This window comes from Phycodurus eques, chromosome 1 (genome assembly GCF_024500275.1).
Source record: "Phycodurus eques isolate BA_2022a chromosome 1, UOR_Pequ_1.1, whole genome shotgun sequence".
Classification (NCBI taxonomy): Eukaryota; Metazoa; Chordata; class Actinopteri; order Syngnathiformes; family Syngnathidae; genus Phycodurus; species Phycodurus eques.
In genome coordinates, this window is record NC_084525.1 from 17306860 (window position 1) to 17331481 (window position 24622).

A 24622-nucleotide genomic window follows, 5' to 3' on the forward strand; every position below is an offset into this window, starting at 1 on the left:
AGATATAACTATGTGTCATCTTCATAGCTATGATAGTCAACATTAAGGTTCTGAAGAATTTGACCCAAGGATAGCATATACAGGCTAAACAGGAGTGGTCCAAGAACTGACGCTTGTGGGACCCCATAGGTCATTGCCATTCCATGAGATTGAACGATTCCGATGGCTACAAAATAGCTCCTTTTCTCCAGGTAGGACCTGAACCATTTAAGGACTGTTCCATTTAGTCCTACTCACGTTTCCAACCTGTTCAGCAATATATTTTGATCTATTATGTCAAAAGCATCAAGATCAAACAAGACCACAATTGATACCTTTCCCGAGGTCAGTCGTCAACCTTTTACCATTTAGCACTTTGCTAAGCGCTGATTCTGTACTTTGAGTTCGGAAACCTGTTTGAAATTGGTCATACGTCCATTTAAGATCAAGAAATTGCTGAGTTGATTAAAAATAACAATCTTGGCTCTGAAAAGGAGATTTGAGATGGTTCTATAGCTTGCTAACATGGAAGCGTCCAGCGTTGTATTTTTTAGAAGAGGCATAATGGCAGCTACTTTAAGAACTTTAGGAAACTCGCCTGACTGAAGTAAGCAATTGATTATTTGCTACAAAACAGCTAGCACAGACTACGCAATAGTTTTGAAAAAGTCAGATGGTATTGCATCAAGACCGCTCATTGATGGTTTCAGCTGCTGCACCGTTTTCTCTACAGTTTTTTTGTCAACTATCAAATTCTGACATGATGATAGTTATTCCTGGGTGGCTTCAGATGTACTGTAGCATCATTGTATCATTTTGCTGATTTGTGCTGATATTTAAAATGATGGATTGTATTTTCCCCCCCACTAAAATAACAAGCAAATTCATTGCATATATCTGCTGTTAGGAGTTCTGGAACTATCTGATTCAGGGTGGTTGTGAGTAGGGTTGGGTATCGTTTGATTTCGAGCGATTCCCTTCCTGATTACGGTTCTTCATTTCAATTCCGGTTCCAAAAGATTCTCGATTACAATTCTTTTAGGGGGCTGGGTCAAAAAGGTTTGCATGGTTTAAATAAAGGGTGTCCAAATTATAAACATCCATTTTCTTAGCAGCCTGCAGCATAAACTAAAATGAACATTTGACTCGGCGTTCTTTATAACCAGAATCAATATCAAACCTAGGAAGTAAAAGGCAATGTGTGCGGCACTAACCCAATTGACTTAATATTGATTAATTATTGTTTCAGCTAAAAGTTAAATAGGGCATTGCTAAAATAGTTATTTGCGGCTGTTTTTTTATCACTGTCAAATGGTTTATACAGGTATGTGCAAATTTTAACTTGACTTCCTGTTTTAAGCATGGACCCTTTTATTTTGAAGGGTACACACTAGAACTCAGCATTTTGGCACGAAAAATAACTTCACACGACACCGGTAAAAACTGATTTAAAACATCCATCCATCCATTTTCTGAGCCGCTTGGAATAGGCTCTTGGCTGGAGCCTATCCCAACTATCATCGGGCAGGAGGCGGTGTACACCCTGAACTGGTTGCCAGCCTATCAGAGGGCACATACAAACAAACAACCATTTGCACTCACATTCACACCTACGGGCAATTTAGAGCTGTCAATTAACCTACCATGCATGGTAGGTTAATTTTTGGGATGTGAGAGGAAACCGGAGTGCCCGGAGATAACCAACGCAGGCATGGGGAGAACATGCAAACTCCACACAGGCGGGGCCGGGGATTGAACCCCGGTCCTCAGAACTGTGAGGCAGACGCTCTAACCAGTCGTCACCGTGCCACTGATTTAGAACAAACGCAAAAAAAAAGAGTAATGGATGGAACCAAATGCTCTGTAAAATGTTGATTCCTTTACCTACAGACCGATGACGATGAGACAAAAGGTTAGTGTTTGTGATACTGTGAGACAATGTTTTCGTGCATTTTGTTCGAATTCATTGTGATGGAAAGTTGCTAGTTTGACCTTTGGCGAAGTTTTAACTCAATGTTAAGCTTTTAATGCAACTTTCTCTACTTTCTTTGCAGTATGGCAAAGTAATTTATATTTTATGTTTGTGTCTGTCATCAACTCTTATAAAATAAAGGCTTAAAACCATCAGTGCAATAGTTTTCAACCCACTGTTTAACTTGTTGGCTGCCTCAGTGTTGGCATAGACGTATTTTATTATTTCAGTTACCCAATTGACTTGACTGAAATTTCGCACAGTGTAGGCTGAGGCTCGGCGCGGGAGGGAGCGCGTCAGACTTCTACATATTGTGAAGGCCTCCTTTGCACAATATAATCTTAATCCAAATGTTGCCCTGAGGTGACTGGTCTTTTATTTTAACATAGTTAACACTTTTGTTCGCCGCTGCCCTTGGGCAGAAGCACGTCTTTGTGTGCCTTCTTCGTTGGTTTTCGCCGCTTCTTTGTTGGTTGTCGTCACTTTCTTCTTCATGGTGAGTGGACTGTAGGCATCGAAACTGGGAACCAGAATTTTTTTATTTTGAACGATTCCGGGAGAACGGGCATGTTAGTCCCGGTTCCAAACAGTTCTCGATTCTCAATGCCCAATCCTAGTTGTGAGCTTCTCAACCACAGCAAACAGAGTGCGAGTATTGTTGAAGTTGATGATTTCAGAAAAGTGTTGCTGTCTAGCCCTGACTAACTCTTGGTTTCAAATTCCAAAGACTTTGTCGGTAGAAGTCATAGTCAATTTGGAGTTTAGTTTTTCTCCAATTACGTTCTACTCTCCTACACTTTGGATTCAAGGTCTTTTTTGTTATTGTGCTCCTCCACGGTATTCTAGGTTGCCTCAAGATTGTCTTACATTTAATAGGAGTGACAGCATTTAGGACATTTGAGATTTTCCAAGTGAATTTATCCAAAAGTTCATCAAGTGTTTCAGCATTCACAGTTTGTGGCACAGCTATGGTCTTCATCAACTTAGTGGCGGTACTCTTATATACATACCTTTTCTTAATAGACATAGAGGTTGTCTGAACTTTTGGGAGAATCTGTAATTCAAAGAACACACAAACCATATCCTTAAAGTCAACTGATTGAATTTCAACATCCTTAGACATGGCTAGGTCTAAGACATGACGTTGAGTGTGGGTTGGACTCTTAATACAGTATGTTGAGAGAGGTCAAAGGTGTCCAGTATAGCAGAGAGTTCTTTAGATTTTTTTCCCCCGTTATTGTTGACATGAATGTTAAAGTCCCCTGTTATGACAACATAGTTGTAGTCAGTACAAATAACTGACAGCAGTTCTGTAAAATCCTCCATAAATTTACCATTGTATCTTGGAGGTCTATAAATTATTAAACAATAACCTTTGGCTCACCTTTTACTAAAAAACTGAGATATTCTAAAGAGCTAAAATCTATAATTTATTTACACTGAAATATTTACTTAAAAATAGCAGCAATACCACCTCCTTGTTCATAAAATTTACTGGTGTTGCCTCATTTAAAATGCTATTACAGCTACTTTCTGTTAACCAGGTTTCATTAAGTAGCAACAAGTCTAGATCATCAGTTGTCATTAATCATAATTGATTTATTACCCAATGACCTGATATTGAAAAGAGCTAGTCTCGCAGAGATAACTGGAGACAATATTTTGATAGATTCATATTTTATCCTCTGCTTGTAGGTCTACTTTTTTTGTGCCATATTTCTTTTACCAACTTTCTGTCCCTTGTAATCACAGGGATAAAAAAATCTCCATAGAGCTCTGACTTATTCTGGAAAATACCCGCACATATCAGTCAGATTCGGAGATAAGATTCTTCATGGGTGGAGGAGGGGCCTCTCGCATCTTACTGGACCGTGGTTTCAGGGGAGAGGGGATGGGAGGAAGATCTTGGCATGGTGTGCGTTGGATTCCAACACTGACAATAGCCTTCATCCTGTCCATTACATCTAAGAGTGCATTTAGGCTAGATGATCATGATTATTGCTTTGAGCTTTGCTCCAATAGGGCAGGGAGGGCTGGGGGAAATTCCAAGTGCTGCCTCATCTCATTCCTCATTTGTTCCTCCGATTGATTGGGTGACTCCATCTGCGCCCCATGTCATCTTATCTCTTGTTCCTCTGATGGTTTAGGTACAACTGGAGACTCCTTCTACGCTTTTTGTCCTTCAGCCGCATCAACAAGGCTAATGTTTTCCTATCGGGCCACTGAATGACATACACAGTTAAAAAATGTTGGAAGCCAATAATATAACGCCTTGTCTATTGAGACAGAAACTGTCTGCCTTTTAAAGATGTCTGCCAGAAATTGTCAGTGAAGCTCATGGATAGCACAGCACAAACCTTTTTGAGCCACTTATTTATTTGGCTGAGCCTACTGAAACGTTCATCTCCAAATGGTACCATTGGGCGAGGTTCACTGATGAAAATCTCAGCATTGAAACATTTAACTTTTGTTAGGAGATCAAAGAAATCTCTCTTCAGTACTTCTGATTGCCGCTTGACAACATCTAGGGCCCCTGTGTATAATGACAGATTTCACAGTTGGGTGCTCATTAGTGATCGCCAGGATTTTATTTTGGAGATATGAGACACCATCTCATTTGTAAAACATAGTACTTTGTTGTTCTTCTCACTGCAAGAATGTTTCACATCTTTGACAGCTCCACATTACCAACTATTAACGTTTGGGGTGCCATTTTTTTCTTGTATGATTTCTAGTTTCATACATTTCGGTGGTGTGGGGGATGAGCATTCTTGGCCAGGGTCTTGTAAAAGTGGCTCAAATCTATTTGAAAGTATGATGTCGAAGTATTGCATTGACTTGTGTACTCTTTTTTTCTCAACATTGCTGTGATGGTCAAATTCTGCTGCGTTGATGGTCTAAGTGCCATGATAACTGGTGGTTGGGAAATGTGATAATTTTGCTGGTAGGAGAAAGTTGTTGTGCCACGGTGGCGAGTAGGGGTCACTTCCTTGAGCCGCTAAGTTAGTGTGCTTTCTTTTTTCACCTCCGGTACGAATGGATGCCATATTGAAGGATTTGATAAAAAAAAAAAAACTGTATACTGCACCAAAATCAGTATAGCACGTTCACGATGAGCGCCCAAGTAAACAACAGCTTCTACTCCCGGAAATACAGGTACCAGTCTCGCAAATACACGTGCCAGTTTTTATCTGTTGATTGCGCCAGTAAGCAACAGCGGCCATTTCTGGAACTAACGGACTCTGTCTGCTGCAAGGGGGCGGTTTGATTTCCAACTGGACATTACCATTCTGTCCATTACATCAAAAGTACGTTGGATTGGGGTCCGTTAAATTGAGGTTTCACTATGTATTTGACAAATCCAAGAAAACAGAACGTTTAATGCTACGTGCTACATGAATTATACATATATATTTTAAAGTCATTGCTCACATAGCCTCACAGATGACAGTTTACAGCCTGGATGTGCTGAGTGCCGATGCTGCACGCTGAGGTTCAGGACCAAAAATAAATAAATAAATAAATAAATCTTTATTTACATAGCACTTTACATACATGCAATGCAACCTAAAGTGCTTTACATAACTTAAAATCAACCCCCCTAACTACTTTTCCACAGGGACACAGACAAGCACAGACGCGCACACACATACAAGTGAAAATAATTTGTAATGACATAAAACATACCCGCTCACACAAATACCAGTAAAAACACCATACCTACATGACCAAAGAAACCTGAGGCTGGGCACGAAGATCCCAGGTGGGGAAACACCTTCTCAAGGAGCCGTCTGCACTAAGGCACTACCATAGGTCGCAGACACGTACCACCAGCATGGTGCCCCCAGTGCACACAGCAGCCGGGGACCCCATGAGACAAAACCACGTCCACGGCCTGCCACAGCTCCCAGCGCAGAGGGGGCCCTCTGGGGAAACACAAAATAGAAAAATATTATAAAACAGTAGAATCAATGAAGGAGAAATGATCTAAAAGAAAAGGACTTAAACTATTATTATAATGTGGTAATGCCGGTACAATTTTTATTTTATTTTTTGACAATTGTGTAAAATGATGCCGAGTCCTCTAGCAATTAGAGCAGTTTGAAATGACTAAAATAACAATAGTCTGGTGCAGTGACAATTGTGCAAATGGCGCAGAGACTTCAAGAAATTTATTGAATTTTACCAGACCCAGAAGGTCTGGTAAACTTTTACCAGACCTTCTGCTTGTATAATTTGTCATCCACCTCCATATCAGTTTAAAATGCAGAATGCAACACTAAAGGTCTGAGAAGTATTTTGTAAACTAAACACACAATTCTTATGTTTGAGGCATGACAGTGAATGATGTGACAAAATAAAACAGGAGGAAGAGATAATAACATACTCGACTCTACCTCAGTAAAGTACCTCGGGGGGTGCGCACACGCACACACACACACGGCAGAGAACATCAGAGCCAAGATTCAAAGGCTTCTGCACTTTGAAAGCACTCCATATGAGATGATACTACCCAGTAATCCAGCCACAGAAAGTCACTCTCATTTCGATGCAGGATTGAATCACTATTTTGTCCCTCCCAAGACAGTCAGATGCTAGCATTCTGAGGCAGATGGACTCGCGAGAATACATGTTGCAATTTCACAAAGCCATCTTGCCAAGCTTCAAGCCGGATACTATTGTGGTGGGCACAGAGTAGTGTGAGCCAGATGGTTTAGATGTCATGAAAGTGACAGAGAAGAGCAGCAGTTTTATCAGAATTGGAAAACATGACTTATAACTCATAACATAACTCTTTACCCAGTTGCCTTTACCTCAAAACTGCTTTTCTAGCTAGCAGTGTGAGACTCAGTAATCAAGGAGAGGAGTCTACCCTTTTCTACTTGATTACTTGATGTGATTGACCACAATTGTGGCATATTCAGATGAATATTGATAGATGCTGTCACACACCACTCATCCATCCATTTTAAGTCAGGCCAGATAGATACTTTGCCAAAGGAGACTATAGAGGAACATAGTAATTTGAATGGACATGGCAGTAATGTGAGTCTTTCCACCATTGAAAAAGTGATTGTGATTACCATCTACTCGCCTTCTAGTCTGTAAGGTTGAAACCAAGAGATAGAAGTCTCCCTCAAAAAGTTGTGAATCAAACTTTTGTTTTGATGCCTTTGTAATTTTGAGCGGACTACCAGCGTAGCTGCCTGGCTAACGTTGTCTATTCTAGTCATTGCCAATTCTTTAGCCTAAACAGAATCAACAAGCCTTCCTAATGGTCTTTGTCACATAGTGTACGTCAAGGCATAACTGACTACACCAAACAATGGGGATGATGCCGAATAGGAAGCCCAACCGGATTGAGTTAAGGTATAGTTTCCGCAGCCCAGATGAGTGACACAATTTGTTCACGGTTGAGTTACAATTTCCTGAGCTAAATAATGCTATGGCGGCATGGTGGACGACTGGTTAACACATCTGCCTCACAGTTCTGATGACCGGGGTTCAAATCCTGGCCCCGCCCGTGTGGAGTTTGCATGTTCTCCCCGTGCCTGAGTGAGTTTTCTCCGGGCACTCTGGTTTCCTCCCACATCCCAAAAACATGCGTGGTAGGTTGATTGAAAACTCCAGAAGATATACCAGATATACTGATATACCAGAAGATATTTTAAGGACTTTTCATTATAGAATAAGTGAATGCTTGAATCTGAATGCATTGGTAATTGGACAGTTGATATCCTTTTTAAAAGGTCATTTTGAGCAGCGTTGTTTTGCAGAACAAAATGCAATGACGGTAAAGACTGTGAAGTAGAGGCTGACACGGGAGTAGATGTTGACTCCCGCTCCCTCCCACTCCCACAGAGGATGATCCGACTCCCTCCCAATCCAGATCAAGTGTTTACAAAAAAAACATTACCTCACACCTCCACAGAGATTGCTCCCGCTCCCTCCCAATCCCGGGTGTTCTTTTAAATAAATCCTGCGTTTTAAAAAAATCCCACCCAATACCACATTTTTTAAAAATCCCGTCCAATCCCGCTCACTCCCACTCCAGCGGAAATTTATCTCAACCCTGAGTTTAGCTCAATGCTCAGGGGAAATATTCAAATATTGATTTGATTAAAGTTCAAATAAAATATAACTGCATCATGTTTTTTACTCCCGTCGCATGGTTTCTACTCCCGTCAATTCCTGGTGACTTTGTTATCACAATTCCCGCTGCTGATGACCATCGCTCCTGCTCCTGCCCAATCACGTTATTGGTAGTGAAGTTTACTCCCATCCCGTGGGAATCCTGCGACACCCGGTGGGATTCCCGAAAAATGTCAGCCTTTATTGTGAAGTACCTCTATGCTTATCTAATTTATTGATGACCGAAGAATTTGTCCTTGGAGATGTTGTGCTGCGTTGTTGCCTGGTCATTGTGTAAATTAAATTCGAGTTTGTGCTTCTTCGCCAGCAATTTACTTGTTGCCTGCATGTGTTTGCACACACATGGAGGAGTAACTATGTGATCAATTTTCATTTCTCCATCTGCAGTCAAGATCAAGGAAACTTGCCAGTTAAGAGTGATGTTTTGGATGCTTTAGACAGTAAGGCATATATCAATACTCGAACCACAGAACGCAGTAGGAAGCTATCACCTCTTCAATTTCAGGGCTGATACGTTTTATACATTTACACTTCACTCACAATTCGCACTACCCAAGACATATTTTCTTTGCTATTTCTGTTCTTGTGTCCTTTCAAACGATCACACATCTGTGGTCTCAGCCAAATGAACATTATATTTAGTTTAATTTGAAATGGTAATTCTTCTACAAAACCACAATTCCAAGAAAGTTGGGACGTTGTGTAAAACAAATAAAAACGGAATGCATCCATCCATCCATTTTTTGAACCGCTTATCCTCACTTATTGTTTTTTTGTTGTCCATCTCAGATGAGCTCGGCCCCAGAGAAGCCGGCGCCGTTTCTAGGTGTTGTTCATATATGGCTTTAGCTTTGCACGGTGGAGTTTTAAGTTGCAATTGTATCTGTAGTGACCAACTGTGTTAACTGACAATGGTTTTCTGAAGTGTTCCTGATCCCATGTGGCAAAATCCTTTCCACAATGATGCCGTTTTTAACGCAGTGCCGCCTGAGGAATCGAAGGTCACGAGCCCTCAATGTTGGTTTTCGGCCTTGCCACTTACGTGCAGAGATTTCTCCAGATTGTCTGAATCTTTTGATGATATTATGGACCATAGATGATGAAATCCCTAAATCCCTTGCAATTGTACATTGAGAAACATTGTTCTTAAACTGTTGGGCTAGTTACTCATGCAGTTACCTCACCCCATCCTTGTTTGTGAACAACTGAGCCTTTCGGGATGCTCCTTATATCCAATCGCAGGTGTTGCAGGCATCAAATTCAAAATGAGAGAATATTTGCAAAAAAACTAGACAAAAACAATAACGTTCATCAGTTTGAAGATTAAATATTTTGTCTTTGTAGTGTACTCAATTTAATATAGGTTGAAAAGGATTTTCAAATTATTATTCTGTTTTTATTTACATTTTATAATATTATATAACATTTAGAACATGACCCAGAGATTTTTGTATGTGTGCAGAACACAGGTCATAGCAGTTGTTGTACAGATCATATTCAAAGTTTGTTTGTTCATAACAGTACATGCTTGAAATGTCATCATGGGCCCCAAATTTGAGCTTTCTTCAGTTTGCACCTCGATGGTTTATTAAAAAAGACTTTCCTTTGAATCCCAATTGAGATGTACAGTTTTGTTGAACAACTTTTCTAATAACTAATGCTCATTTTATTCTGTTCTGTTAATATACCTAAAGTATATGTAGTATTGCCCTTGACATGGCATCAATTGTCATTTTCTACGGCCATACATTTCTAGTTATTACCATTATTTGTTAATATGTCCTGTGATCAGTGTTTGATATATTGTAACTTAAATTCTAAAGTTTAGGAATCACATCTTAGATTGATCGTGTAGCTCACAGGTGTCAAACTGGTGGCCCGGGGGCCAGATCTGGCCCGCCACATCTATTTATGTGGCCCGCGAAAGCAAATCAAAATCGCTAATTGTGTTCTGGTGTAATACCATTGAGATATTTACAAGCGGCGGCACGGTGGTGGACTGGTTAGTACATCTGCCTCACAGTACTGAGGACCGGGGTCTCTCACTCAAAGATAGCTGGGATAGGCTCCAACGCACCCGTGACCCTTGTGAGGATAGAGCGGTACAGAAAATGAATGGATGGATATTTACAACCAATTTTTTGTTACCAATCCCCCTTTGAAAAGAAATGTAATCGTTGTAACCATGTTTTTATAGGCTTCTGATTTCAAAACTGGTTATTCATCAATGTGTTGTGTATACTGTAATTACAGTATATGAGGTACTCTTTCATTTATATGGGTCCACAGTCGTAGCGGCCCTCCGAGGGAAGTCATAACTGCGATGTGGCCCGTGACAAAAATGAGTTTGACACCACTGGTGTAGCTGATGTTTTATGCACACTCTTTAATTTTTTCAAGTTCCAAGGGATTTAAATCTTTCAATCTCATTGTACATGTGTATAGTGACAATAAAAGGCATTCTATTCTAAATGTCAGTACCTCACTCGTAGACATTTTGGCGGAGGTCTGTTTCGTTGTTTTGAAAGGGTTCTTAGCCACTTCAAATGCTCTTAGAGATAATATCAGACTTTTATTAAGACTTTTCACATTATGCATAGTACAATTCTTACTACATATTCACAACAATTATGCAGATGTATATGTAAGGGTTATGCCATTGGGACTGACTCTAGGCTACTTGGGTCTTTGCTGTCTTTTGTAAAGACGTAACTACAATCATTAATAAAAAATTTAGTCATCATATTAGGATTAGTTAAATAATCAAAAAACATAACGCATAATTTTTTAGTGTTCATTTTGTTAGTGTTCAACAACAGTTTCACTTTCACTTTCAGTTCCCTTTTGTGTATTCGGTATTCGTTTTATGGTATTTACATGAGCACCTTTAGGATTTTTTACCAATAGACACTGTTAGCATGCAGCTGTTAAACATAATGAAGCAAAATGGGGAAAAAAGTGTTTTTTTTTTCTCTAGATTCATAGAAATGATCTATTTTATGCAAAAATGAAAACATCATTGGGCTGCTCATTTATTTATCTTCATTTGAATGCCCCAAGAGACAGCTGACTCTTTGTAGTATGTTATTATGTTTTGGTCTCAGTTGTTTTGGTCTGAATAAAAGCGAGTAGTATTGGTATTCAGATAAACCACAAATGCTTTTCAGCTCAGTTTTTGCAAGGACATATGAAGCCATTTTCTATTCATGAAGGCTTGTTGCAATATATGCCATCAGTGTTTTAAAGAAGATGCTCTCTTTTTTTAATGAGTCTTTCTGGTATGAGTTCACACATGTTGACCTGTAACAAGGTCATATTCAGTCCCATCTCGCTGAGGTTTTAACATATTCCAGGCATGTGTGACCTCAACTACTTTGTCGCTGCCCTTGAGGAGTCGCACAAGGCTTTGTGTTTCCTCGAGCTAGTGAAGTCTTTTCCCTTTGAATCGCAGTGGCTCGATGAGGACATTATGAGTTAAAAGAGAAACAAATCTGTTATTTTCTTCAGAGACAATGCTATGTGAAATATTTTTTTGAAACCTGATGAGGTAGTGTACTCTCAACTAAATAGATAGCTCTCAACATAAATGAGTGCATCCTCTTTGAAAAGTAATAATTTTACATGTTAATCAATGAACACAAAAACGATTTTAAGCATTTTGATGATGATTACACTGACCTGTGGATGTTTCTAAAAAGTCACTTTGCTAAATTTTCATTGGTGTGTGGGTGTTTTTGCAACATAATTTTTTCGGACAAATTATGTGTTTGTGTGGGCAGACTGACAAAACTCATTTGCAATCAATGGCCCACATTTGTGAGAGTATTTTGTAGCACTGTGTAGTATGCCAAAGAAAATGAAACAAAGCTCAAGGTTTTGTAAAATAAAAACAAAAAAAATAGTTCAAGTGTACAATTTTATTTTATGTTACGTAAGCACTGTGTGTTCTGTTGTGTGATCAAGCTCTTCTACTGTATTTCTAAAAATGAGATTGCTGTGCCTCAAAAAGCTCAATCAAGTCGTGATCCACAGATGTGATAACATTTCAAATATATCAGGTGCAATTAGCTGTCCCATGTTCTCATTGGGCAGTTGCACTTTTTATGTAAAAGACCCATGCAATAAATCTCTTCTTTTTATCCACAGTACACATTCCTTTTTTGAAACATCTCAGTTCTCTTAGTAAAATCCATTAAAATTTGTGCAAAAGATTTACATATAAGCAGGACCAGCCAATTTTCACATCACATGTAAAACATTAGTGCCAATTGGTGCTCGATGATCATAAAGAACATGATGTACATTTGTTTTGTAGGGACTGAGCTCAGTTTGTGTTTTTTCATTTTATTTTCTGCCCTATTTTTCTGCCTCAGTGCTTTGTAATTTGGTTAATATTAACTATATGCTTAATTCTTATTGAATTTCTGTTCATAAAGGTTGCGCAGAAAATAGCAGGACTATATACAGTATCTCAGAGATGATGCAATATGTCTGGGATAAAAGCTGCTGTAATTCATTCATTCATTCATTTTCTGAGCCGCTTCTCCTTACTAGGGTCGCGGGCGTGCTGGAGCCTATCCCAGCTGTCATCGGGCAGGAGGCGGGGTACACCCTGAACTGGTTGCCAGCCAATCGCAGGGCACATACAAACAAACGGCCATTTGCACTCACAGTCACACCTATGGGCAATTTAGAGTCCCCAATTAATGCATGTTTTTGGGATGTGGGAGGAAACCGGAGTGCCCGGAGAAAACCCACGCAGGCAGGGGGAGAACATGCAAACTCCACACAGGCGGGGCCAGGGATTGAACCCGGGTCCTCAGAACTGTGAGGCTGACGCTCTAACCAGTCGGCCACCGTGCCACCGCTGCTGTAATTACGCTGACATAATTCAAAAAATGAAATAAGGGGCTCTATTTTCATGACCGGCATAAATCCTGCATGGTGAGTGGCGCAATTCTGCGCCGAGGCAGGTTAGACCGGTGCTGGTAATTTCGTAGACCAGCACATCCCCGTGGTTTGGAAAGTGGGCCGCCACTGTTGGTGTATCTACAGCCAACTTCATTCGTTGCCAATGGAAGCGGCCCCTCTCATTCCCTTTAAAGATCCCGAATTTCCCCAAACCTACTTTTTATAATATTTGGGATGTAATATTGGGTCTATGGTGCCTCAGTAAACATGTGAAATATGAATTAAAATTGTCGATGCATTCCGGGTTCGCAGACGTTTTTCTGCCGAGAAGCCTGAAATCAGGTCATTCGAATTTCTCGAGCTTATCTACAGTACGTCACTAGCGAGGATCGCCTACCTCTCTGCTCCCGCCAGCGCCAGCGCTGTCAACATAACAAACACGAGTGCTCTCACAAGTGGGTCTTCTACACGGAGGCAACCAATCAGAGGAAAGGGGCCGGTCTTAGCCAAAAATGAACAAAGTGGATTAAAGACTGGGTCAAACAGAAGTACAGTAGCTGTCAGAGTGGTCTTTTCTGGACACTTGTATGACAAACCCAAGGTACTTTTTTAAATGAAATTTACACTTTTATACTAAGTCCATGTTATAGAGTCACTCTATGGAGGTCTAAATAGCCAAAATATGGGACCTTTAAATGTGGCGCAATGACAGTCTCACATGGAGACATGGCACCATTCTCCATGCAAAAGAGGACGATGCGTAATCACAGCGTTATCACTGCTTATCATTGTATTAAAAAATCCAAATGCACTTATGCTAACTGGTTAAACTGGTTTTTATTCTCCCCGTATAGTGAATCATTTGTAATATCCACCCCTCATTTCGTCACACCTATCCAGCCCACCTCTTTGCAAGCAGCTCTTATTACGCTAATTCAAGAGGCTGAAAGTAGAAATTCCCAGCCAACGGGACAATTATTGGAAAGGTGATTCCTCCAGACATCCTCTGCTGTGCCACTGCTGGACTCTGTGGCTCTGCATATACACGAGACCTTAATGTGATTTGTGGTTGCATTCAACTTCAGTCTAAGTCGCCTGGGTCCTGTCCTATAGTCTATTGTCAAGAGTTGTATTTAGAAGTAGGCCTTCATGTGCTGGCAATGAGTAGCCTAGTGATTTGGCTGCTCTGAGGCTGACCAGATGGACACTTTCCTCTCTCAGTCACTTTCCATAAAAGAGGTAATCAGTCAGGTTCTTTGGCCGACACTCCATTGGATTAGTCTGATGTTGCTGCCGTGCTATGGTGCTGTTACTTTGCAACCTTGGAAAGATACGAAGGTCCCCTGACTTTGATTGCAGACAAAATGCTTTTGATCGCTTGGACAACGTTTTACATGTTGGAGTAGAGACAGAATCAGGGGCTGACTTATGGATTGAATCGCCTATGTTCTTTGCTTCCAATGTTTTCTTCCTCTTGTCCACAGTCATTCATTTATGATACTTAGATTAACAAAACCCATTGAAAAAATATGGCTAACAATCTAACAATTTCTGCCAAAGATGTATTACTCCAAAAGCTTCCTGCCTTCTGCTCTTTCTCTGTTATCTCTCCTCAGTTAATTGCTCATTAGGAGAGAAAATGTGGTTTTAATCGTGTGCTGGTCCAAAACTGTCTGAAGTTCATTCCAGCTAATGAATTTCAGAGAAACATACAGTGGTTGATTGTTCCCATCGAAACACAAAAAGCAACACTTGACCGATTATTAAAACATCTAATTAGAGGCTCTAGCGAGTGTTGTTTGAATGCATAGGCAAGCACATTTGTGTTTTGTGTTTAATATTATCATGACAAAGTGATGAATTTGTGGGTTTATAATTTGGCTGCTGCTGCTCCATTATAGTTTATTTATGTAGCTCAGAAACGAAAGCTGTGGTTTGTGAGGAAACCATACAAAAATTCTTTGTATATACAGTATATACTGGAACTAATGCTTTTCTACTTATTGACAGATTGTAAATTCAATGTCTGACGTGTCTTTCTTTTCATTTTTGTTTTCACAAATGAAATAAAAAAGTATGTAAAAAAAAATAATCTCAAACTCACAAATAATAAAAAAAACAATGGTTCACCTTAAATAATAATAATCACACATGATTGTGTAAATTTAGCTTTGCTTGGTTAATGTTTTCAAATATTCTGCACTCATTTGTTTAAATGTTTTATTGTAAACATGGAATTCATTGTGGATATACTGTGTCATAACTACTGGCGGCAGCCAGCAGGAGGACCTTTGATCCACTTTTTAAAATAAAATTAAAAGAGTTCAACTACAATAATCTTTCCGTAATTGGGTCAGAAATTCACTCATTTATTTTACAGTTGAGAACGATTTGAGACCTGCACACTCCTTGTTCCTTCTTCAATCAATGTGTACCTGGTTTGTGTTTAAATTAATTCTTGTCCAACTCTCTTCTTTTCAGTGGTTGTTCTATATTTGCAGGCTGTCGGAACCAAAGAGTGGAGGGAGGTAAGAAACATTTTCCTTTTTATTACATACCTGCATCGAATGTCTCCCAGACCCCCCCTCCACACACACACACACACACACACATCACATACCTGTGTTGACCAACTTTTTCTAGTATTTTGCCGACCAGTTCAGGATGTACCCCGCCTCTCTCCCGAAGATAGCTGGGATAAACTCCGGCACGCCCGCGACCCTAGTGAGGTTAAGCGGTACGGAAAATAGATGGATGGATGGGATGTAATATAGGCTCTATGTTGCCTCAGTAAACATGTGAAATATCAATTAAAATCGTCCACACATTCCTGAGTTCCAGACGATTTTCCGCCGAGAGGCCTGAAATCAGGTTCATTCGAATTTCTCAAGCTTATCTATTTCACTAGCGAAGATCTCCGCCTTCTCTTTCCGCTCCTGCGCTGTCAACATGACAAGCACGTTTGCTCTCACAAGTGGGTCTTCTACTCAGAGGCAACCAATCAGAGCAAAGTGGGGGGTCCAATATGGACAAAGAGCATACAAAACCTGGTCAAACAGAAGTAGGTGTCAGAGGGGCCTTTTCTGGACGCACTTATGACAAAACCAAGGTGTTTTTTTAAATTAAATTGACACTTTTATACTAAGTCCATGTTAAAGAGTCACTCTTTGGAGGTCTAGATAGCCAAAATATGGGACCTTTCAGGAATTTACATCTGGTTCTGACATACAACTAAGACGATACCACCCATTGTTTAAGCCTACCCATTTTTCACGTGAGCAAAAGTATTGTAAAATGTAAAATACCTGTAGATTATATGAATAAAATGAAACCTAATATGTAGTTGAAAATAATTTTCTCTTGCAAAATCTGGATCAAGCATGGGACCCATTGAAATCCACCAAACGTCAATATCCTTTTTCTGCAAGGCTTTCACCGCAGTCACTTTTTGTTATTGTTTGATGACGTGGGTTACTCCCTTGGCTAGTTTAAAACCTTCCACTTTTTGCCACTGATAAACTATTTTGTTGTTTTGGCAGTGTGTTTTGGGTCATTATCTTGTGGCATGATTAAGGAGCTCTCTATCAGTTGTTTTGCATAGCTATTTCTTTAAAATGGCAAACAAAGGCCTTGTTCAGACTGGCAAACCCAAATCCAATTTTTATCAAATCAACATTGGATCTGTCTTGACTTTATTAAGTATGAACAACATAAATCATATGAAATCTCCCTTGAGATCATCACAGGCGGAGGAGTGTACACACTCTGGTCTCTCAAATGTCATAGTTGAGCGTCGTTTGTTCACTTTGCACACCGATGTGGAGATTAAGGACAAAACCTTTAGATAATCCACACTAAGTAACAACAATTTTAATGACATGGACATGAAAAATAAAACGAAGAACCACCAGTTTTACAGCCTGTTGTTGTTATATTGTAGATGTCACAAACCTCCCACTGCATGGTGAATACTGTGCGGCTGTAAATCAGTCAAATTGCTGCCACCTCACACAAAAGTACATACTGTATATGGAAAAAAAAACTATATGTAATTGTTAAAAAAATTTTTGTGAACCATTTGGATTCACCTTGATTTCTGCATAAATTTGTCATATAATGTGATCTGATCTTTTTCTATGTTATTGTTTCTATTCTATTAACTAGACAAATGAATACCACACAAACTACTGTGTGTTTTCATGCTTTTAATGAACAAAACAGCAGTCACAGTGAAGGGGGGCGGGGGTGAATATTTGGATTTAATAGGTTCTGAGCCGCAGCACAGTGGGCGACTGGTTAGAGCGTCTGCCCCACAGTTCTGAGGACCGGGGTTCAATCCCCGGCTCCGCCTGTGTGAAGTTTGCATTTTCTCCCCGTGCCTGCGTGGGTTTTCTTACATTTATTTGACTCTCGGTTGGCTGACTCCAATTAGCTTTGGGAGAAGTCATTAGCGTCATGGTTCACAATCCACGTACGTTTTCTCGTCTACATTGTGACTGTTTACAGGGTGTGTTCAATAAAAGAATGAAAACATATACTGCAATTGTTTGAGTGGTATTAGTTTAAGACAACAGTGCTTATCTTTTGTGATGGGATGAAAATCTGATAAAATTTTATTATAAATCCAGAAATCCAGGTAAATACAAAGGGTTCACATACTTTTTCTCACAATTCTATGTGTAATTTCCAACAATATATAGTAGAGTTGAATTCAGTTGCATTTATATATATGAGGGAAGACGGTGCTCAAAGCTGTGCCGAGGCAGTGTGTCAGTGCAAGGTGTAAGCAAGCTGACAGTCCAACACAGGCCATATGTTGCAACAAAAGTAACAATGTTTCAATAACTTGTAAAGACAAGATCTTATCTTTATCTTTTTACAATTAGGTGATTTTTTTTTTTTTTTTAAATTGATTTTTGTATTTTTTGCTGTTCATACTTAATGTTTGTATATGGCATCGACAGCGTATGTACTGAAACCTACACTGTTGCCATAGCAACCCAAGCAGACAGGCCAGTATACGGACAGATGATATGTGGATGAAATATCTACGATCTGGTCACTTGAAAATTATTTGCTCTGATCTGATAAAAAGAAAAATTGGATTTGACTGCAGTCTGAAGAAAGCCTAAAAAAATCCGAGTTCATTTTGCTTCTTCCCTCACGTTTTATCAGTCATAGTTAGGGAGCACTACCCAGGAGAAGCCAAGTACTGTCAACCTATAACGGCCTAGTCCAGCGGATGAAAACACCAACTCCCGTGATATCAAAAGATGCATTAAGGTGCCAACTTTGCCATATTTGCATATACTCCACATTTGCATATTTAAGTATACCCTCTGCTCTTTGTTGCCAAATTGTGAAGTATTTTTTTCCTCCATTGCTTCGAGGGAAGGCTTACAAAACAACATAACCTTTAATTAATCCGAATGTTTGACTATTCAAATCAAAGTCATTGTTTAATGACTATCCCTGGTTGGCATGAACTTGCAGCCATGAGAAATTTTCCTTATTCCTTTTGTCACGATTTAGTCATGAAGGGACTGGAATCGTAATCTACAGAGTAAACATATGGTCATCAGATAGGGTGCACAATTTTTTTGTGTCAGGAGCAAATGACCATGCATGGAAGCCAGACAAATCCTGTTGGCTTTTGAAATTACATTTCCGACCGAGAGACAAATTGGGACAGAGAAAGCAACACTGTGTGTGACATTCTTCCCCTCAGCCTGGAAACTAGTGATGGTTGCATCACCTTCATGACAGGAAAGTTCAATCCGCAGACTGGATACGTGGTGGCAGGATATCTGCAGTGAGATGATTTTTCCTCAATACCTGTATGACAGCTGACATTGGACGAAGAGAAAACACTTTTAAATTTGACAAGAATAAAACTGATCAGCTGAAAGGTCAGTGTGTCAGTTTGATTTGAAGAAAAGCCAGTGGAGCTTAGCGAATGTGCTGTTGTCTTCAGATGGCATCACTAAACTTTGACCATGACATAGTTGTGTTGTTCAGATATTGTATTGTATAGTATCTGTGCATTTGGAATTAGAATGCAAAAGATCAAATATAGATTCATGAGAAGCAGCACATCCCTCCATTCTAAGACCGAGTGAATGTATAATTTTTCCCATTGAATAAAAATGCACTGTACCCCTTTATTGTGCTATATCTGTTCACTTAAACCTGAGTCTAAATCAGGCGTCAGTAGTGATGGCAGTTTGACACTAAAGCTTCATGCATTCAGATTCAGCTCAATGCTTTCTGGGAACTACGCGGCTTCATCGTCGGAACAATACTCATTACTGTATTTATTTTCAAATTTGAGTTAGTTTCTCTTTCACATGTATTTCTAAATATGAATAATATATTGGCGGCACAGTGGACGACTGGTTAGCAGGTCCGCCTCTCAGTTCTGAGGACCGGGGTTCAATGGTTGTTTGTTTATATGTACCCTGCGATTGGCTGGCGACCAGTTCAGGGTGTACCCTGAAGATAGCTGGGATAGGCTCCAGCACGCCCGTGACCCTTGTGAGGATAAGCGGTACAGAAAATGGATGGATGGAATAATATCTTGATCTTTCTTCTTCCTTTAAGCTTTTTTTTTTTTTGTTCGGTCAAAATATGCGTCACAGCCACCGTTGTGCGACACATGGCACAAAGATTTATCAAGCTATATTTGATGAATCCAAGAAAAGAAGAGTTTCGAGAGAAAACAGAACATTTAATGCTACATGCTACGTGATCTACTGTCTATTAAAAAATAAAATAAAATACATCACCTAGCCTCCCAGATGACAGTTTACAATTGTATGAAGGTGACAGTCTTACTGTTGCCGATGTGGAACCTTAAGTATTTTGGTTGTCATAAAATGTCCCAGATTGCTTCACCTACAATACAACTATTAAAAAAATAACTACAACCGATTGAAATTTGAAACCAATAGGGATTTGCTTTAGGGTCAATACGGCAGGTGGGTTCTAAGGTCCAGGGCACTTCCATGTGAGTCCTTGATAATGAATAGGGTGAGGACACAGTTGATAGCATCGCCTATGTGTCCAGGGCACTAAAAACACGAGTCGAGGTATTGTAGCTCTGGCGAGGCAGTGCCGAAATCAATAGCTCATTACATGGTGCTTTCGGGCCAGACTTGGAGGCGAGGCCGGTAGTCCACTGGGGGAATTAGTGGTGGTGGTGATTGTGAGGGAGATGAAAAGATCTCTTGGCCCAGAAAGGAGGTTGGGACCTGGACTTGTGTGGGACAGAGTCTCGATTCTTGCTCTAAATAGCCCTCTGACTTCTTATGGGACACGACATTAACCACAAAGCTCAGTTATTTTTTTGAGACGTTTTTTTTTTTTTTTTTTTTTTTTTTTTTTTAAATATGTATTTGTGTATATCCATTGTGACAAATGTAATGATATTAATGTGACTGTCTTATTTTAATTTGTTTTCTTTCTTTTTGGAGTAAGTTTAATCACATGTATTGACTTTTCCATTGTTGTAGTCTGGCCGGACAGAGGTGATTGATAACACCCGGAATCCTGATTTTGTCAGGAAGTTTGTCTTGGATTTCTTCTTTGAAGAAAAACAAAATCTCAGGTTTGATGTGTAAGTAATCTGACGTTTTATTCAAATTCCCCAAATAAATCTGTAGTGACTCTGTTGCATCACATCTCAGTTTAGTGAAAATACATTTTTATTCAGTAGGGTAGCAATGAATTGGCTTGTTAATGCTTAATTTCAATTCAATCGTTATTCGATTAAAAAAAGTTAGTCACTTGTGGCCTCACTGATTTAATTACATTCTTTTTATACCCACTTAACTTTATTAACTTTATTATACTTAATAAAAATCAATAGCCATCAAAGGTCACTCAAATTCCTCTTTAGCTCATCAGTAGGGTACGAACTTTGTAATTATTGTTCAAATTGCTTTGATGAAACTGAAGATAGTGAATGAAGAAATGTACCTCAAAAAATTGTATACATTTTCATATTCTTGGTGTGTGGAGAGTGTACGCTCACCTATGATTACGCTCTTGCACAGCTTAATGAGATCCAATACACAAGCTGTGTCAAAAAAGTGCCATATTAATTTTGTTTTTCATTATTATGTTTATCATTGTGGTTGCATTTTGCAGTCATCTAGAATTTGACTAAATCATTTCAGTTGCCTTGTATTGTCATGAGAATAACTGAAAATTATTGGCCACTATTAACTGTTTTTTGCCCCGTACTACTAAGCAGGGCCGATCCTGGTTAGTACTTGGATGGGAGACCACCTAGGAATACCAGGTGCTGGGGTTGGGCAGTGGGCCGATCACCTGCTCCCGTAAAAAACTACGGATCACAGAAACCACAATTGCGGCCTAATGTGCCTCATGGAACTAAGAGCTCTGAAACTGAATTAACTGTTTATTAAACTTTTCTCGTATTGAAACCCATTGAAGAGTAGACATTTGTATCTCTCATTATATCTCATTTAGATTTTGAAATACGTTTGTGCAGTGTCGATTTTTCTGGCAGTAAAACATACACAAGCTGTCTGAATGAGGAACTGCCTGGAGCTCAATAAAGCTGCATGCAAGCAACATCACTGTGAAAAATGCAATTCTGAATAACTGAGCTAAATTATGTACATGCAATCAGTGACTCTTTAAGCATGAAGCATGAAGGTTATATCAAATTCTGAGCATGATTTGGGCACTCAAAACACATGTGATGTTGTCACTGTTTTCCAGAAATACAGTACATTTTAAATGTCACATTGAAATAATGTAGTTATCCAGAGTTCCATTGAGTGTTCTAAAAATAGCCCACCAGTAAGATGAGTCAATTTTTGGGTTGCTATTCTTAAAACAAAAATAAAAAGCTTTTTTTCTGTCTCTTCTTTTTTTAAATCTCACTTGCGTTACTGTTAATTTGGAACGGAACAATTTGGAACAATCTATATTTTAAAATAAGTCAAGTTCAAGCGCGTTGGACGACTGGTTAGCACATCTGCCTCACAGTTCTGAGGAACGGTGTTCAAATCCCGGCACCGCCTGTGTGGAGTTTACATGTTCTCCCTGTGCCTGCCTGGGATTTCTCCGGGCACTCCTCTGTTTCCTCCCACATCCCAAAAACATGCGTGCTCTGTTGATTGATGACTCTAAATTGCCCGTAGGTGTGAATGTGAGTGCGAATGGTTGTTTGATTCTATGTGCCCTGCGATTGGCTGGCGACCAGTTCAGGGTGTACCCCACCTCTCGCCCGAAGATAGCTCGGATAGGCTCCAGCAGCCTGCGACCGTAGTGATGATAAGCGGTAAAGAAAATGGGTGGAGTCAAGTTCAAAGGTCAGTTTTGTAGCAAATGCCAAGCAACAGCATAGGCAGAGAGAAGCTAGCAGCCGCAATGATTTACCCCACCCCAAGTAATTTGAGCAGATTTGGTTATTGCAGAAGTGTATGTGAAACTGGTAGACCTTGGCATTGATCATTATCAGTACCCAAGAAGTGTTTCTCACTTTCAAAAAGCTACAACTTTACTTACATCTGGCCACAGTTCTTTTTAGCGTTCCTCTCAAACGTCACCTCTATTGAAGCATCATGAAAATACTGCAAAATGCAGAAGAAACTCTCCCAAATTATTAATAAACAATATACTGTATCACTGCTAATGAGCTATGAATGATACTTTTAAATCTTAACCTCAACTGGCTTTGTCACACTCTTATCACATCTTTGTTTCTGCTAGGTACAATGTGGACTCCCGAAGCTGCAACATTTCCAAACACGTAAGTTCAGTATGTCAACGTCAACTGACACTTTTAACTCACAGCTGATAGGTCCCATTCTCAGTGTAAACTCATTTACAGTATTGGAGTGAACAACAGAAATGTTGTGACTCAGTGGGTATAGAGTGCCATTCAGAACTCAATGTAACGTGAGCCTTTCTATTGACAAATCTTCCTTTTTTTTTTTTTATTCTCCATGCTATCAATCATGCCGGAGAGCAGAAAGTGAGTGGTTTATGATTAAAGTACATTGTTGTGGACATCCTTCTCAACTCATGATTTATGTTCTGAAATAGTCCGCTTCATTGCTTTTTCTCGCATTCTTTCATCTCATCTCATCAAGGACAAACCGCTCCAAGCCAGAGAGTTTGCCTCCTTCATAGTGTTCTTCCTCATGTTTGTGTCAGGACATTTACTGGTGCTAAACATATCTATTATTGTGGCAGTCACATCTACACATACCTGTTTACGACACAAAACAAAAGATGTCTAATGTTTCATCCTGTCTTGGTTGTTTTTCTCGACATTTTTTCTCTTCTGATGTGGAGGCAGGTTGTAAACTTGACATGTTTGTCATGCAGTGATAAAAGTAAAAGTGCTGCAACAAGCCCCTCAAAATGTAGTGTGGTCACAATTTACTCAAATTATCATTTAAAGAAATGCCAGGGATGATACAGTGAGCATTCAACTCCCATTTTCTGACAAAAGTATAGAAATCGGGACTGCTTGTTGCAGGGGCGTTGAACAGGGTGTAAAAAGTGGACAACTTTCTAGGAGCCCTGGGCATTTGTGGGGCCCCTGGCTGTACGGCAGCAGCCCCCTCGACCCCAGTTGACCACTCATTTTTGGAAGGAAAGGTGCCATGTGTCTTTGTGAAGACAAGCTACTTTGCTTCCTTGGCCAAGACTCTATCAACCCCCAATTGATTTAGACAAATGTATAACGTTTAAGATCAAATTACAATTCAAATGTTCCTTAAAATGCGAGACGGTTCATAAGGTAGGGTTAGAATCCGGGCTCTGACCTTCCTGTATAGAATTTGCATGATCAGTTTTTTGAAAGTTAGTTGAAAACTCTAAATTGTCCTTCGGTGTGAACGTGAGTGTGGATGGTTGTTTGTCTATATGTACCCAATTGGCTGGTGAAGTCAGCTGGCATAGGCTCCAGCACACTTGTAAAATGGATGGATGGATGGATGGCTGGATGTGCCTTAAAACATTGCCTGTACAGTTAATCCAGGTTTTTATGATGGCAACACTTTGGCCAAGGATTTATTTATTTATTTTTAAAATCCAGTCATCTCTTGTCCCGGAATTGATTGTGTTTGACAGAGGCTCCACCATCATGTCTTTACTCCACAATGCAAGTCATCATACGTTTTTCTTTTTTTTTTCAGGATTTTTTGGGCCAGACGTTTTGCACCCTTGGGGAAATCATTGGCTCCACAGGAGGGCGGCTGGAGAGGACTCTCTCGTAAGTCGTGCAACCTACTCTTGTTTTTAATAATATAATTGGCCAATTAATTCCCCATTTTTACTATTGTGGTGAATGATTATAAAATGCATGCTCATGAATATTTATGGCCGGCCTCTGATGAAATCGAAGCTGTAATACCCAGCTTACTGTTGAAGTGTGTATAGCCTCCACTGGTTTCATTTATTAGATCACAATGTCAGAGGCAAGATCATACTAAAAACGTCTGTATACTGGAGTGCACGGTGCACAGGAACAAAATAAAGGTCTCAGGTGAGGAAACTGAATGATGGTAGTGTTGAATAGCAGATGGTTGTTGTTAAAATTTACTTTATAAATAATGTTGCATT

General features: G+C 39.7%; 1 protein-coding gene across 1 annotated transcript in view; it reads left to right on the plus strand.

Moving 5' to 3' along the window:
* LOC133406673 (copine-9-like) overlaps window positions 1–24622 on the plus strand; it is a 91809-nt gene that overhangs the window by 14406 nt on the left and 52781 nt on the right. Inside the window, exons 3-6 of the mRNA XM_061684483.1 lie at window positions 15497–15543; window positions 20527–20630; window positions 22760–22799; window positions 24196–24272. Coding sequence (XP_061540467.1) covers window positions 15497–15543; window positions 20527–20630; window positions 22760–22799; window positions 24196–24272 — 268 coding nt within the window. The remainder of the gene's footprint in view (window positions 1–15496; window positions 15544–20526; window positions 20631–22759; window positions 22800–24195; window positions 24273–24622) is intronic.